At 41.0% G+C, this 19764-nt stretch overlaps 1 protein-coding gene across 9 annotated transcripts; it reads left to right on the forward strand.

Moving 5' to 3' along the window:
* The first annotated feature begins 639 nt into the window (after nucleotides 1-639).
* On the forward strand, nucleotides 640-18763 carry bicra (BRD4 interacting chromatin remodeling complex associated protein). 9 transcript variants are annotated; one of them, XM_087293415.2, is made up of 15 exons: nucleotides 640-688; nucleotides 2211-2256; nucleotides 2755-2800; nucleotides 3288-3353; nucleotides 3585-5606; nucleotides 5754-5939; nucleotides 9340-9954; nucleotides 12088-12295; nucleotides 12370-12461; nucleotides 13960-14085; nucleotides 14186-14235; nucleotides 14371-14519; nucleotides 14626-14720; nucleotides 14816-14921; nucleotides 16055-18763. In XM_087293415.2, the coding sequence occupies exons 2-15, from the start codon at nucleotides 2216-2218 to the stop codon at nucleotides 17722-17724; spliced, it is 5472 nt and encodes a 1823-aa protein (XP_087149541.1). In that variant the 5' UTR covers nucleotides 640-688; nucleotides 2211-2215; the 3' UTR covers nucleotides 17725-18763. The 9 variants fall into 9 exon arrangements, with proteins under 9 accessions (XP_087149541.1, XP_087149542.1, XP_087149545.1 ...); XM_087293416.2 differs by having other exon boundaries at nucleotides 14819-14921; XM_087293419.2 differs by lacking the exon at nucleotides 5754-5939.
* Nucleotides 18764-19764: the final 1001 nt, after the last annotated feature.

Consider the following 19764-nt stretch of genomic DNA (forward strand, 5'->3'; position numbering starts at 1 on the left):
ATATTCTGATGCCCTTTTCCTTAAATTTTTGTTAAAGTGTTGTTATAATCCAAATAAAAATACTGTTAAACTGAAGAGAACAAAGCTAGATGCCATGTATTTTAATTTAAAATCACTATTATGAACAAACGCTTTCATTTAAGCAAATATACCCTTTTTTAATAAATTAGTTACCTTTTTATTTTGGATCAGATTCGTAAAAGGTTGTCTAAGCAACACATAATCAATAAAATGTAAAAAAGTAAATAAATAATCAGACAACCACTGATATAATCCTTGGTCATTATATAAGCATTACTTTCTAATTTGCTATTTATACACACACACACACACACACACACACACACACACACACACACACACACTACTTGTTCTGTGTTGTAATGTGGTTCATATGAAGGTTGAACTCCATTCCTTCATACTCAGTGTATCTACTCTACAGCTCATATACCACTTTAGTGTAGCACAATGTTCAACATTTATATTAAAACAACGTATAACGATGCACGATGCATGATACTGTACGTGCAGCCTCGATAATCAAAACAACGCTGTGGTTTGTTAATTAATCAGGCAATCGCGCCGGGCCTCTGTTTCCTGCTTGTGAGCGCTGTGCTTGGGTCCTGACTCGGAGCCCGTGCAGGGCCGTACTGGAGACCCCGCGCCGCCTGCACCTCTATCGTCTCGGGTGAGTTTGATACAATGTAGCAATTTCTCTATAATTCTCTATAACTATTGCAACGCTGCAACACTCGCATGCAGAGCTCAGCGTTTCCCGCGACGTACAACCGGCCAGTTGCATAGGTCGCTCAATAGGTTGATTTTACAGCGAATTCCCAAGCATACCCCCCTGATCCAAGAGTATTCCAACATAAACTCATATTTAGCAGGGATAAAGATAGGCTACGCAATCGCGACTATTAGAGCCCAAACGCCAAATATTCATCAATTATGTCAAGTGGCTCCAGCGAATGCGATTGTATGGCCTAAATACTACGTGTTTACAGTCAGTTATTGTCAGATTTGTGCGTATTGCGTCTGTAAACGCACATATTACAGCTAGGAAGCTAGCTAGCAACAGCTAACCAAATCAGCTGCAGAACGAGCGTGAAAAGGCGAATTAAAGGCGCTCCGTGCGGGTAAATCTGTATATTTGTTGAAAATAAAAGCCTCTGCTTTTAAAGGAGTGCAAAGAGCTGTTAAAGCTTTGCGAATTGTGAAAAATAACCGCCGTGTCCTGCAGGTCCGGAGTGTCCATTCATGTCTGTGGTGCTCTTCTGATGTGTGATGCTTTCAAAATGACATAAATCAGATGTCTGACAGGAGAAGCTTTCGCAGATATTTGTCAATGATGGTCGGTGTGATCTACACTGATACTGTTTTCCCCCCTAACAAACATTAGAGGCGTCCCCGCCTACCTCATCCTCATTTTGTGGTTTTGATTTGTTTAGATCGAGACTGTGATCTTGAGCACTGCAACGACTCTCCGAAGTCTGACTAATTCTTGAAAATAGGCGGTTGTGTGTCTGCAAATCGAGATATTTGACACCCTGTGGTATTTTTCTGTGTTTGAGAGAGTGTGAGGTGATGCGCGCGCTTTTTCCCTCACTTTCTCTGACGCTACACGACTGCACGAAAGTTCAGCTGATGCTTTCAATGGATACGGAAATGTTCACTCGTGTTAATTTGTGTAGTTTCTCTTGGAAGACTCACTATTTCAATATAAGTTTGTTCAATCATCCGAATATGTTGTCTAAAAACAAAATTTTGGGCCTAAATAGGATACACCAAAATGGGTACATAATTGGCTACACCAATTAGTAATTATTAATTGTAAGTATGTTATCAAAAGTGTTGTTTTTTTCTGTTTATTTGCTTTATTATTATTATTGTTTATACACAATTATCAATGTTGAAAGACTTACTTGCTAGCATAGTCTGATTTAATAATGTCATCATTATTTTTTTTGTTCAACAATATTGATTATATTTATTTACTCTGAAAATTGTAGCATTCAAAACTGCCAGGTAATTATATTTTTTGTGTTTGCGAATTTATTCTGTTTGTCTAAATATTAATTTCCTCTGAGTTAATCAACCCACATTTCACTACAAAGTGTAATGTTTGGATGTTTTATTCTGAAAACTCACCTATGTTGGCGGGGCTAATGCTTATGTACTTTTTTTATATTGATGTTTTTTAACTGTAGTTGACATGGATGATGAAGATGGCAGGTGCTTGCTAGATGTAATTTGGTAAGTTCAATATGTTACCTCAAAAATGTCAAATAACTGTTTATCTACTTGTTAAGTGTGACATCGCGCAAAGCGGCTTCCAGGTCCAAGTGCTATATCAAACTGTTTGGGGAGACTTATCAAATGATAATAATAAATGTTTACTAAGCAATGTAATACTTTCGAAAATCATGACCGCAATATATATGTCCATGGCTAATCCGATGGCCAGAAAGTGATACATTTTTTTATAAATTGTTAAAATTTTGGTGTCTGTGATGCAGCAATCCCAGAGACTGATGTATACACTATGATTTTATATAAAATTCACTTTAATATGAGATAGGACTAAAAAGTGGCTATAAGCTAATATTTTCTCAATTCAAATGAGTAGCGGCTTGGACCTGGAAACAATATTGCAAACATCATCGATACGTCATGACTTAACAAGAGGATAACGTGTCATTAGCTTGTTTTGTTGCATTGTAGACCAAGCTAAATAACAACTTTCTTGTACAGTGACCCACAAGCACTCAACGATTTTCTTCATGGATCAGAAACACAAGTGAGTACTTCCAGTGGTGGGCACACTTTTATAATGTAACCCAGATACATCACAGAAAAACACAACACCCTCATCCACCAAGAGTTCCCTGATCCTTCTAATTCTTTCCGGGTTATTTTTACATTTCTTCCCCTAAAAGGGTTGTCAAGCTTATTGATCTTTTCTTTAGAACATAATTGCTCCTCTTAATTTCTATTTCAATCCTGATTTTTTCCCTCTTTGGTTAATTCACGTATATGACATACTAATCTAATTTTCCTGTCTTTTGACTCCTGTTTTCTTTCCTGTTTGCTTGGCTTTTTAACTTGGTTGTGCCTGCATTTTGTTCTGGTTGATTGGTGCACTGTCCTCACTTTTCTCTTCCCTTGCCTTTTCCTCTTTGTCTGCCTATTTGCCCCTTGTGCGTCTTCTCCCTGTCGCTTTCACACGCCTGTCTGTGTGCTGTGGTGATTTCTGCCTGTCCTATCCTGGGTATATCTGTCTGTAGCTGGACACTGATGACCTATTGGATGGCTCAGGTGACCCGTCCAGCTCGTTCTTCTCCAGCACTGGGGTGAGTAAAATCCCCCATTTGCGCCAACCTCCTGGCTCCATCCTTTTTTTCGTAGCATGTGCTCCTCAACCCCACCATCCAAATCAGATGCATTGTGCACCAGATCTGCAACTACAGCAGTCAGTCCCAAAGGAGTGCCACCATCCCAAATCCATCCTTAGCATGTTATTTCATATGATTCTGAAAATGTGACTGGGTCTAGTTTTTAAAAAGTCTGTCTGTGTTTTCCAGGGCCATGTTCCTGAGGTTCCGGCACAGGTTCAGCTGTCGACAAGTGAGCCGGGCCTTCCAAGAGTCAGCGTTGATTTGGACTTCTTGGAGGACGATGACATATTGGGGGGATCGCCAGGAGGAGACAATGGAAGTAATGGTGTTGGGACAAATCATGAGCCCTGTGACATTTTGCAGCAGAGCTTGGCGGAGGCTAACATCACAGAGCAGAGCCTTCAAGAGGCAGATGCTGAGCTTGACCTCAGTTCCTTTGGGCTAACTGGCCTTACGCAGGTGGTTCAACCCCTGCCTGATGCCGGCCTGTCTGGGGTGGGCATTGGAGGTGCAACTCAGATTTTTCCAAACCAAGGCACCCCTACCGCACCCTCAAATCCCACTCCAGACATGCTTGGTTCTGTCCTGGCACATCCAGGTCTGCAGCTTCAACAACAGGTCATGAACAAGGCTATCAGCGTCCAGCCTTTTGTACAACAAGTCGGACTTGGAAATGTAACACTTCAGCCAATTTCGAGCCTTCAGGCCCTACCGAACGGCAGCCAGTCTGGACCGTTGGGCATTGGACAAATTCAAGTGGTGGGTCAGCCCACTGTAATGACTATAAATCCATCTGGGCAGCAAATCTTGACGAAAACCATGGGTGGCTACCAACTGCATCAACCTGGGCCGGAGGCAGCAAGCGCTGGAACGCAGGCTGGGCTTGGAAGCTCTGTTTTGAGTTCAGGAGGTGGACTTGTAATTCAAGGGGGCAAGGCCACTCTCGGGTCCCCTGCCTTAAATGGGCCAGCTGTCTGCTTAGGCAGCACAAATACCAACAACAGTGCAACTACAATGGCCACTGCTGGTGGTATAGTGGGTTTTAGTAATGCCTCTTTGGGTGCAGGAATTGGATCTCAGACCCAGCCTCAAGGCCAAATCATGCAGAATGTCATCATCCAGCGAACGCCAACGCCAATACAGCCCAAACCTCCTCAAGGGGGTACAATCCAACCCAAAATCTTCAAGCAACAACAACAACAGCTTCCTGCCCCACATGCCTTGCCAAATGATGCTAATAAAGCTCTGGGGGTACAGCAAATCCCAGTGTCAGCTGGTCAGAATGTAACGTTCCTCACCGGGAAGCCTGGCTCTAACGTAGTTTTGAGCACACAGGCAGCGTCGCAGGGAACACAGTTTTCTCAAGCGCTCTTTAAACAGCAGGGCCCTCAAACTTCAGGCAAACCCCTCAGTGTTCACTTGTTAAACCAACAGGGCAGCATTGTCATTCCCTCGCAAACTGTCCTGCAGGGCCAAAACCACCAGTTCCTCTTACCAGGGCTTCAAGCAGGAGGCCAGATCCTGGCTCAGCATCCTGGTGGACACATCATAACCAGTCAGGGGCCTGGAGGGCAGATAATCGCTAATCAGATCTTGACAGCCAATCAGAACATCAACTTGGGACAGGTGTTGGCTTCACAGGGCCACCCTGGTGCAGCCCACATTCTCTCTGGACACATCCAGCTCCAGCCTGGTCAGATGGGTCAGCCTGCACTGTTCCAAATGCCGGTGTCTTTGGCGCATACTCAGACACAATCTCATCCGGTAACCGGGCATGTACAAACGGTCATTCAGGGCATGCCTATACAGAATTCCCTGTCTGTGGAGAGCCTTAGCCCAGCAGTCAGTTTACAGACGTTGCAGCAGTCTGGCGGCGTCCCTAATAATGGTAGCAGTGGATCGACGGCAATGGCGCCATGCCAGCCAGGAGAGGGTATCACTGTATTGGGCGGCTCTTCTGACTCTGCTGCTCAACCAGCACAGACGCAACCTCAGCCCTCAATTCTCACGGTTCAGACGACGCCTCCAGTTTCAGTAGCAGCTTCGGTTCCTTCCTCTTCATCTCCATCCCCAACGATGGCCACGTCTGCATCCACAATGGTGGGTCTGTGTTCACAGGCCCAGCACAGCCCTGGAAAAGTGTTGTTCACGTCACCTGGTTCCGGCATGATCCTGAGCCAGGAGCCTCTTCAAATGTTCCTGCACCAGGTCAGTGTGCTCTCTTTAAACTTTATCTGCTGTTTGCAAACTGTGTGCTAACATAACAACATTTAGAGCCCCAAGCTGACCTCTGGACCAGTTTGAATGATTGTTTTACCTCTCCCATTCCTGAACTGATAAATGTACCTATGTTAGGAGCAACAGCATCACGCAGGAAAAGACCCACCTGCCGCTGTGGGTGTACCTGCATCTGTTATCGTCAGCGGCAGCAGTTCTGGTCCCGTCCCTTCAGGCCATGACAACTTGTTAGCTGAGACTCGGCAGAGGCAGAGTCCCAGTCCCTCCCTTGGTCCTGCCCACATGGCAACAGTGGTTAACAAGGTAGATGAGCTCATGCTCTGTGCTAAGCCCCACCCACTTGTTGCTGCCACTGCTGCGTATTGGACCACTGTCTCCCAGCAGAATTCCCTCTTTTTCTGTCCTCTTGTCCTTCTACTGTCATTGCTCAGGCTACTGCTCTTTCACTTGTTTCCACTTCTTGTTTTTGCCTGTATTTAATCCGTTTTTTCATTCTGCATCTGTCACGATGACTATTATCTGTTTCTGTCATTGATAATGTAATGAGAGATTCATTATTTTCATCCATTAGTTTCATTGCCTATTGCACGATATTCTTTCCCCTAATAAGACATGTCCTGTTGTTTGTTTGCATGATTATTTCTGAGCCGAAAGCTTGCAAAACTACATTGACACTAATTAAAAAAAGGGTTGATGCAAATAACAGTGCCATTGTTACTCTTCGAATGGTGTCACATGCAATAATAGTACTCTATTTTTTGGTTGTGTGTGTGTTTGCATCATCTTCTCACAGGCATGTCATGATGGATTCCTAACAGTTTATCTGCTGTAAATCATTGCCACTCACTTTATCCATTAAGATTAACATTCTCAGTACTCATTCCTTCTGCTGCCCTCACGTTCAGTAACTGCTGTTTTTAACCCCAATCAGCCCCCACAACCACCACCCCCAAGAGAAATTAAATTAATTCCCTTCAAGATCACTTTCAAAGATTTGATCTTGATCACTTTCTCGCTGCCCTGAATTGCCTTCTGATCCTACCAGCAAATCTGTTTTGGTTTGTAGACTGTTCTTTAGAATATTCCTTGTCTGTATGTGAACCAATTTTTTATTTTTTTGTTCTCTGCAAAAATGTTGTCCTTGAGTGAGTTGTCTACCCTCCCAGTATTAAGCTCAAGTATTGCATTTAAAGAGCATCTATCTTTTAGATGTTTATATAAGTTTGTACATTTTGTACTTCAACTTTTGAAGTCTTTACGAAAACTTCCTTTTTGATGTTTTGAAACAAGATTTTTCCTTTTCTATTTCTTCTTGCTTGTATATTATCCTACTCTTATTTGTTTATTGTAGCTTGTTGCTGTGTGGTGTTTTGTTTTTGCACTGTAGATATGAGAAATTGCTCATTGTTTTAGTGATGCACTTAAAAAAACAATCAGAACAATCAAAAACGATAGTGAAACTGAATTGTAGAACAGTTATGGATAGGAAGTCTTTGTAATGATAGTGTAACCTGTGAAAAGGATGATCCTTGACTCCACCACTCTGCACAATTTAAGCCTTTCTTATTTAACTTATCCTGGACTTGTACCATAAATCTGGGTTAGCTAGCTAGCTAAGTTAGCTTTAATTTGCTTCTATTTTGGTTTTCAGGTAAATTGAAGCTGTTTGACATTAATCACTCTTTGTTGCCATGGTATTATTGAGCAGCTGAGCTTCTTTCATGGTACAAACTAGGATTGTCACGATGCTGAATTTGATACCAATCGGTACTGAAATAAAAAAAATAAACTCCATTTCCTGCTAACATTTGAGCGCTGTTGAGCATGTTCTTAAACAGCACTGATTTGCCATTGTGTTCACGTGCTCAACAAAAATGACTGTGATTGGCCGTGAAGGTCATCAGTTCACCGAACTCACCGCTGTACACTGAGTGTAACCATAGATACAGGGACACTGGAGCGTTTCAAAGTCATGTCGATTAATTGGTTTGTCTATAAGCGGACATACGAGCAGTCTGCTTAATCGGCTTTAAAACGCTCCAGTGTCCTTTTTTGTGGTTACACTCCGTAAACAGCGGTGAGTTCGGCAAACCGAGGACCTTCACAGCCAATCACAGTCATTTCTGTTGAGTATGTAAACACAATAGTAAATCAGTGCTGTTTAAGAATGTGCTCACATCGCTTAAATGTTCGCGGGAAATAACGCAACATTTTTAAAATTTCAGTACTGATTGGTATTGAATTCCAGTATCATGACAACCCTGGTACAAACTAAACTAAAACTTAACTGGCTAGCCAGCTAATCCACCTTCATGGTACAGGCCCCTGGTCCAGATCATCAGCTCTATAGCATAGAGGGAAATGGAAGAGTCCATTGCTGGATTGGTGTACCTTTGTGTGTTGTGTGTGTACCTTTCATAACTAATCAAGGTATATTTTCCATTGACTTTATGGTAGAGTTGTTTGATCATTTGCGAAAACCTTAGGAAGGAATGACAAGTGGGGTATGCTGTATCCCAGTTGTCCCCTGGGGAGGGTGATTTCCAAAAATATCATACATGTTATTAAACTATTGGAATTCTTATATTTTAGTCATAACCTACAGAAGATAAAAATAGTATTTAATAGTTGAGTAAACAACATGCCACCCCTGGGGTTATTACGCTAGATTAAGGAAACGGCACATGCGTACATTAAAAATAACGGCCACGACTGAACAGAGGATGTTTTTCAAGTGGTGATCTGCAAAATTAAACCAACAATAGTCTTGTGCTGTAAAGATTGTGCCCACCATTCTCATTAAGTGACATTAATATTAAATTTAACAAATGAATAATGACTTATGAACTTTTTTGTATTGTAAATAAGCTCGTTTATATAGTTCTAATTGGTGTGTGTGCACTGTTGTGTGCAGTGTTTGTATGTTTATAACCACCTCTGAGGATAGTGGGGGTCGCGAGCTGAAAAGTTTGAGAACCCCTGCTGTATCCCACCTCTCTCTAGAAATGGCCTTTGACTAGTTTTTATGGTCAAATATCTTAGAGTAGCTAATATTTTGTTCATACTTAAATTCTCCTCAGTTGAAATCCATTAAAAACAGATCTTAAGCCAGTACACTTTTGGGTACAGGCTGCAGCCTTAACCTTCCAAAGACTTTTGTTCAGTAAACCTAAATGTGTGTTAGATAAGAAAGACATACATGTGTAGATGTGGGTCTGAGTTGAGATCACTGATGTAAATTATTTTGAGGAGCAAGTAGACCACTGCACTAATTCACCCAATGGTTGGAAATTGTTGTGGTTGGCAATTGACATTCCCTGTCATCCTAAAACTAATCAAATCTCTCAGAGAAGTGAGAAAATAGCTGAAACTGATCAAAATCCAGATCTTCCTAAATACATTTGCCGTGTTTACATAGATTATTTCTATTCGACATATATTCATTTTCAAATAAAGCATAAAAACAATGTTTATTTAATATTTATAACATTTCAACAACTACTTTTTTTTTTTTTTTTTTCAAATTACTACAAAAATCATATTGATTACTTTCTTGTACTGTGAAAGTCATTTTCTGTTGTTGGAAATTTCAGTGCATCCCTAAAACGTACATAGACTCAAAATTAATGACAAATGTGCACGATTAATCAAGCAACAACTGACAATTTCTCTCATCCCCCACCTCCTCTTTTTTACCATATAGGTTCCATCGTCAGCACATTCACAGTCTATAAAGATCCAAAACGCCTCCCAATCTCAGCCTGTGGTCACCCCTTCGCCAGCACCCACACTGTCCGACAGCCCTCAACCTGCTCAAGTTTCCCCTCTCACTCTCGGGCAGCAGATCCAGTCTCCCCATCAACAGTCTCGGCCTCCCTCGCAGCCCCAGCCTCCTTCACAGGCACAGACTCCTTCACGCTCATGCACCCCTTCCTCTCTACCGCCTCTCTTCATCATTCACAATCAGATGGGAGGTTCTCCACAGCCGGCTCCACCACCTCAGCAACAGCAGCCTCAGCAGTTACAAGTGCAGCTCCAGCCTCAAGTTCTTCCTCAGCCTGCTGCTCTGCAGCCAGACGTACCTCCTTCCTCGTGCTCCCCAAAGCCTCCGCAGCCACTTCCCACACAGTTCCAGTTCCAGCCCCCAGTCTCCAGCTCGTCTCCAGCTGCAGCAGTGAAACAGCAGGTGACGGTGGTGCCTGGGCTGACCGCAGAACAGCAGCATCACCTACAGCTGGTCAGTGCGCAGCTGCAGACCATGTCATCAATCACACAGCCCTCCCCTCAACAAAAGCAGCTCTTGGAAAAACTTCACCAGGTATTGTATCATCAGTTTATCCCAAATACCTCGCTCTAAGTGCTTGTGAAGTGTATAGACATGAGTGGATGAAAATTCTGGAGAGAAACAGAAGATTCTGACTGGATCTTTTAACAGATGTTCCCTCCATGAACATTTTTGTTTGGTCTTTATTCATGGACACAAATGTACTGGATTGATCAACTCATTCTAAATACCCTGCTCTAAGTGTTTGTGATGCGGGTTTGCGTGGAAACAATGTTAGTTTTCGCCAACTATATTTATTTTACTGACGAAAAGGAAATAAAAATAAGTTTTAATGACAAAATCTATGACAAAATGTACTGATGTTTTTGTCCATAAATAAGGGGTAAATTAAATTGTTTATGGAGGGACCATTTGTTAAAGGAACCAGTCCAAATTTTCTTAAGGAAGGACCAAGATCCAGTCAGAATCTTCTGATGAAAGGTAAATTAAAATATGTTCTAGATGACAAAAATGTACTGACATAGGTTGAAGAAAATTCTGGAGAGAAGCAGGAGATTCTGACTGGATCTTTTAATAAACAGTCCCTCCATAAACAATTTTGTTTAGTCTTAATTCATGGACAAAACTGTACTTGCATATGTCCATAAATAAAGACTAAAAGAAAATGTTTATGGAGGGACTGTTTGTTAAAGGATCCAGTCAGAATCTCCAGTTTCTCTTCAAAATTGTTATCAACTCATCCTAAATACCTTGCTCTGAGTCAGGGTTACCCATGGTCCTGGAGGGCCGGTGTCCTGCAGGTTTTAGATCCAACTTGTCACAATACAACGCTCGCATGTTTCCAGAAAGCCTAGTAATAGTTTGATTAGCTAGCCCTGTTGTGTCTAATCGGGGCCGGAACTAAACTTTTGACACCGGGTCTGCAGGACAGAGTTTGGGTACCCCTGCTCTAACTGTTTGTAATGCAGAATTGCGGGGAAACTTTGTTAATTTAGTTGATAAATAATTTGCATCATATTATTTGTCAACAATAGTTTTTAAAGTACTGTTTTATTAAAAGCTAAATAAAACTCACAAAAAATCACAAACTGAATAACGATAAAACGAAAATGTTTATGTAGGCAGTATATTAAAGGATCCAGTCTGAATCTTCTTTCCATTTAAATGTCTTAAAGCAGGGGTGCCCAAACTGGAGGTCTGATGTGCTACAAAGTTTAGTTCCAATCCCAATCAGACACGCCTGGGCTAGCTAATCAAGCCCTTAGTAGGCTTTCTAGAAGCATCTGTGCAGGTGTGTTGCGACAAGTTGAAGCTAAAATCTGCACCAACCATCCAAAAACAGAGTATGGACACCCTGTCCTAAAGCCATGGTTACACTAGACATTGTGCTTGTAAAATTCTGTCGTATCACGCTGCGAAAAGGGGAAGGACAATATGATTAGACGTTGAGAAAGCAAGCGATTGCTCCATATTTAAAATTGCTGTATAGTGAGGTCACGTTTTGATCTTCAATTGGTCTCACCCAATCACATGATGCGATTTCACAGGGCAGAGTTCACAAAGATTGAACTTTCGATTGCAGCCACATGCGAAACTTTCCGGTCTGCCACATTAGCTTGCTTATTAATGGAAGTCTATAGGGTGATTAACGCCATTACGTCACTAAGCCATCCGTGTCCTCTGGAGTTTCATGTAATTTCTAGTGTTTCATTTTTATTTTTATCTTTAACTGCAGTTCACCCCCCACCCCCCAATTAAACTATTTTAATATTTGGTAATAAAATTATTATCAGTAAAGCATTTTATCTGGGCATTTAATTAAGCATAAGAATTTGGTTAAATTTATACAAATGTAAACATTTGAAAGAATACGGAATGGTGTATATATAGCTGGTTTATTATAGAGAATGTCTTTTATGAGGGGCCCTATGTAGGCCTAATGTTACACCACAACTCTTAAATCTGGGCCCATATTGTTCAAACCTGAATATCATTCTTGTTCAGGAGTATATAATGAGATTAGAAATGTTAGAGATATGCGTAATTTAAAATAATATGATTTAACTAAACTGGTTAGATTTTAGTCAACCAAATCCAGAGTAGATTTATTCTGCTCTCATGAACATCCTTAATTAAGGTGATTGTTCGTGTGTGTGATTTCTACAGGTCCAGCAAAACATACTTTTGCAGGCTAAGCAGCAAGCTCAGGCACAAGCCCAGGCCTCTCAGCAACAGGCTACAAACCAGTTCAACAAAATGCCAGATCAGCCTTCGGTCCAAGCTGCGACTTCTTCAACGGCCACTGGAGCCATCCAAGCACCAGTCCAGTCTCTTCTGCCGCAGAAGTCTGTGCTTGTCAAGCCCTCTACTACAGGTGGCCATTGGATCTTATCCTTCACATGTTTACTTGAAAATACTCCTATGCTGATAATGTTATATTCAACACAGGTGCAAATGACACACAAGTGTTTTCTGCGGTGTCTGCTGGGGCTACGGTGAACACGGGAATCACAACACCAAACCTTGCACAGGCTGTCCAGGTTAGTTAAATGTGTTCTTAGGGCTGTGCGATATGACTGTATGCATTATATGGACAAAATAAAAAGTATTTCCTTTAATATTATGCTAAATTATTATTATTAATACTATTATGTTACAAAGTACATTGTTTACGGTAATTCTTTCATAATTTATATTAGCACAATATTACACACCATTACAGGGATGCAGATGGAAATGTTGCAATCCTGCAACTTTATTTAGAGTATATTTATTTTAAGCTTTACATATAATCATTAGCTTTTGACAAGCGTTTTGTATTTTATTAATATTTATTTTATATTTCTACATTTATAATCAAACATTTGCCCTAAAGTTCTAAAAGAAGAGAGAAATATGATCACATTTGAATTAGGGTTGGGTACCGAGATGTACCGGACCGAATTTCGGTGCCACTGGTGTTGCGACAAGGACGTAAAAAGCATCAAAGGGTGCATCAAAGGCACACATAGGTACGGATTGTGTTACAACATTTCTAAACATTTAATTCTAAACAACTTTGAGGGATACAGAGACCGTCAACAATATTAGGCGATTGTTCTTGTTGCTTGGGGAACGCACGCACTTAGGCAACACGCGTAGTACAGCGCATCGGGTGAGCGACTCCCTTCAGATTCATCAACACGCATGATCACGTTCATCAAAATCGCTTCAACTAAGCATTAAATATGGCTGTATTTTACAAGCAAGGATTCTGACACAGCAACGTGAAGCAGGCGAGTTACAAAAGTTGCGTTTAAGGGGGGAAACACGTCAAACTTGATGAAAAATTTGATGGCGCAGGGAATCAACTTAAAGGCTGCTTTGACAGCTTGTAACATCTGGCACTTTCACAGAGTACGCTTACATGGACACCAATACTCTGATAGTAACATGATTAAGACAATACTCTTAAACCCTAAAAAAAAAAGGTGTTCCCTGATTTTGATGACAGCGTGCAGGTTAGTAATAAACTAATGTAATGTTAATTGCATAATGCAAATCTTAAATTCATACTAACAAACAAATGATCAAAAGGAATATATTAATTAAATTCAAATATATAAAATATGAATAATATAATTTCAACTTTAATTATATTGTTTAATTAAAATTATTTTTATTTTTTTATCAAATAAAAGATTTTTATAGAGTCATCCACCATAGTTTTGTGGTTTAAAATATTGGTTTAGGCACCGGTACTGTTCTAAAAGTATTGATTGAGCACCAGTATCGAACTCCAAAAGATACCCAACCCTAATCTGAATGAGTACATTTTTGAGTATATACTTTAAAATGTAAAAAAGAAAGTCCTTAACATGTGGTCAATATATATAAACTATTAAGTGATTGAATTTATGCAAATGGTACTATATGATGATATACATGAGATGACTTCTATCGTGATATGAAATTTCTGTCATATTGCTCAGCCCTAGCTGTAAGTATCTTTAATAAGTGAAGACTGATCATTTTAATCACAATGATGTTGGTTTGCAGGCAAAGCCAGGCGTCATAAGTTCGGTTAGTGGACTAACTCTGGGCAAAGCAGGTTTGCAGATTCAGGTGTTAGGTGCTGGACTCTCTCAAATGCCTGCACCTCCACTACCTGCTCCCCAAACACAGGTAGGCTTCGAAAATTACACTACATGAGCTAAAAAAATTAGCTTGATGATTTATTTGTTGTAATCTTCTAATGTTTGTCTTTTTTATTTTTTTTTTACAGACATCAACATTAAAAAGGCCCTTTAGTATGGAACCAAGCAAAGAAGCTAGGTACAAACATTCAAATACAGACAAAGTTGTGAATGTATCATTAATGAATGATTGATGCATGTTATGAACCATTTATTAATGAGCTGTGCTTTTTTAAGATCAGCAGTTCTCATGAGCTCATGTGTCTGTTTGTAGGATGCTGGAACAGCTGCGAAAACAGCAAGGCTCAGTTCTCCATCCTGACTACAGCTCTCCTTTCCGCTCTTTTGAGGACACACTTCATCGGCTGCTGCCATACCATCTGTACCAAGGCACGGCTTCATCTCCGGAAGACTGTCGTAAAGGTAAATACTCATACCTCTGTGTGAACATCTGTACTACGGTAAGGTTGTCTGGCGACAATGTCTTCTGAACTGGTGCGTAACTCCTGCTTTGTGCTTCTCTGTTCAGTGGATGATGAATTTGAGAACGTCTCAAGCCAGCTCTTGAAACGCACACAAGCAATGCTGGATAAATATCGTCACTTGCTTTTCGAGGAATCAAAGGTACCATTTAAATCTCACTCGCACCACTTGACCTTGATATGTGGAGGATCAGAGCTTGAAATTCATTTTACGTCTTGTGTATTTGCTACCTTGAGCAGAGGCTGGGTCCCTCAGCAGAGATGGTTATGATTGACCGGATGTTCATTCAAGAGGAAAAGGTTGCTCTGAGTCAGGACAGGGTCCTAGCCAAGGAGAAACCAGGTAATTCCTATGGTTTAATGCAAGTTATATTTGGCGTGAGGTAGGCACAATATGTCAGTTCAGCATCAATACCACAATGTGCGCATCTGCAATAGTCACACTGTGGGATGGTCAATGTTGAGTCATAGCTCAGAACACACGAGATTTGTGGAGTCACTGTTGAGTTTAGCCATAATACAGTACAAGTTGATCAGTTGCATGTGTTTTTAAGGCCTGTGACTGTGTGGGCATTTCAGGAGAGTTTGAAGTATTCAGCTACATGAACCATTTGTAACTTTAATAAACAAATTTTGATTCGCTATTTAAATGATGTCTATTTAGTGATATTTTACATTTGATTATTCAGTTTCCGTACCTGAATACTGTTAGACTCCACAGAAAATATATAAAAAAAAAAAAAATATATATATATATATATATATATATATATATATATATATATATATATATATATATATATTAGTGCTGTCAATCGATTTAAAAAAATAACTAATTAATCACACTTTTTTGGAAAATTAATCGCGATTAATCGCATTTAAAAGACTGAAACGTGTAATTTTGGCTATTCAAATGTAAAATTAATATAAACGCAAGACAAAAACTATTTAAATTCAAAATATAATTGTTTATTAGAGTTAGTGTTTAAATTGTAACAGATTTCTTCATGTAAACAACAAACCCACAATAAACCATCAAGATCCTGGCTTGACAGCCATATTTATTACAGAAATTAAAACAGGCATGTTAATGCCATTTGAATTTAAAAACGATCAATACCAATAAAGAAAAAAAATGATTTCCAAGTTGGTCTCTTAAGTGGACTACAAAAAAAAAGCCAAAATACAGGCATTGCAGATATGGAAAGTTTTAAATATATATATATATATATATATATATAAAATAAAAAAAAAAAAAATATATATATATATATATATATATATATATATATATATATATATATATATATATATATATATATATATATATATATATATCTATATATCTACCAAACATGCCTGATTTTTCCAGAATCATGTAGCCCTACCTTAAGCACTTTGTTTGTTCATTGTATATATAGCTAACATTTTAGGATGTTGCATTGTTTAATCATTTTAATCTTTGACTGTTTGCAGAGGAATTTGTGGCCAATTCGTGTTTAGTGGACAGCAGTGCGGTGAAGCTTGAAAAGGTGGAGCTAAGTTCTGTAAGAACTGCATCAACAATGGTTGCGGCTCCGCCTACAGCAGTTACGCCTGCTCCTGCCACAACTGTTGCCCCGGCTCCAACCTCTACACCTGCTCCAGCTGCTGCCCCAACTCCTGCTCCTGCTCCTGCCCCTGCACTCTTCCCTCCAACAAAACTGGTGATCAAGCAAGGTGGAGGAGGAGCTTCAGTCTCCTGGTCCACCAGCTCAACCCCTACGCCTGCTCCGGTGGTGCGACCGCCTGCTGAGCCTGTCGCACCAAGTGCCTCCTTCAGCCGCACTCCGTCCTCCCGCCCTGCTGACGACGACGATGACGTTGCACTTCCCCAACGGACCAGCAAACCACCCATCAAGACCTACGAGGCACGTCGGCGGATAGGTTTGAAGCTGAAGATCAAGCAAGAGGCGGGGTTAAGTAAGGTGGTTCACAACACTGCATTAGATCCTGTCCATTCGCAATCACAACTCACACCACAGACGCCCACCCCCGAGCAGCCGCAGAAAGTAAAGCCACACGTAACTCTTCCCTCCACCGTCATTAGAACTCAACCCACAACCTCTCAATCCACCTCCTCCTCCACTGTCACCACAGTAACCACACACACAGCCTCCGCCTCCAGTAGCGCAACTTCCTCGAGCGGGGCATCGTCTTCATTCTCCACCTGGTCTTCATCGTCACCTTCTACGTCGACCGCGCAGATGAACGGCACCCTGGAGCACCATGAGGTAGGTGGGGTCAAACGTAACCCAGCGTCCACAGCAACGCCACCACTAACAACGTGCAGGCTCCCGCTCCGAAAGACATACCGTGAGAACATCAGTCCCCGTCACAGGCCTGGAGTACCAGGAGGTGGTGGAGATACACTACCCATTCTGCCTGCAGGACCTCCTGTTACCTCTTCGCCCCAACCGCAAAGCTCGTCCCCTCAACCCGAACGAACTGTGATAGCCAGTGTGAAACTGGAGCGGCAAGGTGGACACGGGCGATCTCACCCCCATGCGGAGTCACAAAGCCTGGCAGCCGTTGAAGACGTCCTTTATCGGGGAATAAAAAACGCGTACCAACATCATCGGGAGTTTGATAAAGACGATGAGGATGATATGGAGGAAGGTGGTGGTGGTGGTGGTGCTTTGGGGCGGTTAAAGGGCATAGGAAGCAAACACCGGGAAGGGGGACGGGGCGCCTTCAGGATGGATCAGCATGCCCCAGGGCCGCCCTCTCCCGGAGAGTCTTCCTGCACAAGAGACTCGTCACTTCCTGCCAAACGCTGCAAGTCGGACTCTCCGGACATGGACAATGCAAGCTTCTCCAGCGGCAGCCCGCCGCCTGACGACTCGCTAAATGAGCACCTGCAGTGTGCCATAGACAGTATACTAAACCTCCAACAGGGCCCTCCTGGACACGGAGGCTCAGGGAGAGGGGATTTAGGGAGGGTTCATGGGGCAAACCTGCCTAACCAGCACCAAACCCATCCCTCCTACAGACAGTCCATGCCTCCCCTCTCAACACAGCCCTCGTCCGCCCCCATGTCCCAGCATTCACAGGTAGGAGGGCGAGGGCAGAATGGAAATCTGGTTTCACAGACGCACAGTAGATAACAGCCCCTTCAGCCCACGTCGACTGAAAGACTGAAAAAGCAGGATGTCAGTGCATAGGGGGAAGAAAATGGAGACATTTTCCCATGTTCAGCTGTGTTTGCTTTGTTTGTCTGTGGTTCGTGCTGATCAAACGTGTTCTTTTGGTTTACATATGGCCCTTTAAGTGTACTTTCTAAGTATAAAAAGTGCACTTTGATATGATTTTCAGATTTTTGTCACTTTTTATTTCCATCCTGGGTGCGAAGCTAGGCCAGTTCCAACGTCCATATCCCAGTTATTTTAGTTCTTCTCAAATTGTGAGAAGACATGACCTTTCATTTAATTAGTAATGTTTGTAATAATCACAGTGACGGATGCAGATTGCAGGAACTTTAAGTGATATCATGAATTTGTCATATCAAACAGTTATTTTAGAGAGACCAATGGATCCCTTTGTTAAAATGGTCCCCTATATTATGATTTATTGATCATTATGGATCATAGCATTATAGTGTAGCGCCCTGAAAGCATGATTTGTTGTCTTTGGTTGTTTGACTAAAGGAATTAACAATGATGCATTCACAAGTAGACAAATCACCCAAACTCTAGGAAATCCGTTGACCTTTAAAGCATTCCAGTATCAAGAGCACATTTACAAATCAAACTTACAATCATAGCGCAGCAAATTTGGGTCGCCCTTATAATAGATGATTTCTTTTTTCTTCGTGAGAACAGCCATTTTTCATCTCTGAAGTGCAGAGTGCGATATCCCTCATTTATGTTTTGTTTTTGCATATGTATGTGCAGACACTCGTTCAAATTTAAGATAGGATCACTGAAAGACTTGGAACCATTCAGAAGCAAACACAGCGAAAAGCAATGACACAGACGAAAAGAACAATAATAATGTAAAGAGAAAAAAGAAAATAGAACTGTAAGAATTTGAAGTATAGTACTACAGATTAATTTTGTATTGTATTTATTGTGTATAATGACACTTTTTAAAAAACTGTACATTTAGTAAAACTGTAAATTAAACCTTGCTTCTTTTATGAAACAACCCCATTTGTTTTTGATTGCCGTTGGACTTGATTGTTTTTGACTGGATTGACTGTAGAGTTGATGTCAAATTTATTATCCCTCCTGTAAAATTGTTATTCTTTTTAAAATATTTCCTAAGTGATGTCAAATGGTGCTAAGGACATTTTTACAGTATTTTCAACAAATAATCTCAAAGCAAATCATAACTTTTTGATTTAGTGGCTTATCCGTATGAATTCGTACAATCTCATTTGTACGATTTGCTTATCTCCCAATGACGGTTGGGTGTAGAGGTGGGGTTGTGTGCCAATGCCACCTTTAAAAAAAATCGTACATTTTTGTACAATTGAACTCGAACTACGAATTAGCCACTAATCTGACAAAACGTAAAATAGTTGCGTTTCCTTGTGAAATCAGGCTGGTATTTCCATATATATATTTTGATATTATTATATATTTATATAAGTGGCGCAGTAGGTAGTGCTGTCGCCTCACAGCAAGAACGTCGCTGGTTCGAGCCTCGGCTCAGTTGACGTTTCTGTGTGGAGTTTGCATGTTCTCCCTGCGTTCGCGTGGGTTTCCTCCGGGTGCTCCGGTTTCCCCCACAGTCTAAAGACATGTGGTACAGGTGAATTGGGTAGGCTAAATTGTCCGTAGTGCATGAGTGTGTGTGTGTGAATGTCTGTGTGGATGTTTCCCAAGGATGGGTTGCGGCCGGAAGGGCATCCGCTGTGTAAAAACTTGCTAGATACGTTGGTGGTTCATTCTGTTGTGGCGACCCCGAGTTAATAAAGGGATAATAAGCCGACAAGTTTATGAGATATATTTATTTATTTATTTTTTCTAGAGAAAGTATTTTTTGTTTGTTTTAGTTGAGAAATAACTAAACTAAATAAAAATAACCCTTAAGAAATTTTACAAATTAAACTACTGTTGTCCAACGACTTGCCTAATTAACCTAACTTGCACTATCAATTTGTGTTGGGATAACATGAAGGCATTAACTTAACCGTTTTGTTC

The sequence above is a fragment of the Danio rerio genome, chromosome 18 (assembly GCF_052040795.2).
Source record: "Danio rerio strain M-AB ecotype USA chromosome 18, GRCz13ab, whole genome shotgun sequence".
NCBI classification, from domain to species: Eukaryota; Metazoa; Chordata; class Actinopteri; order Cypriniformes; family Danionidae; genus Danio; species Danio rerio.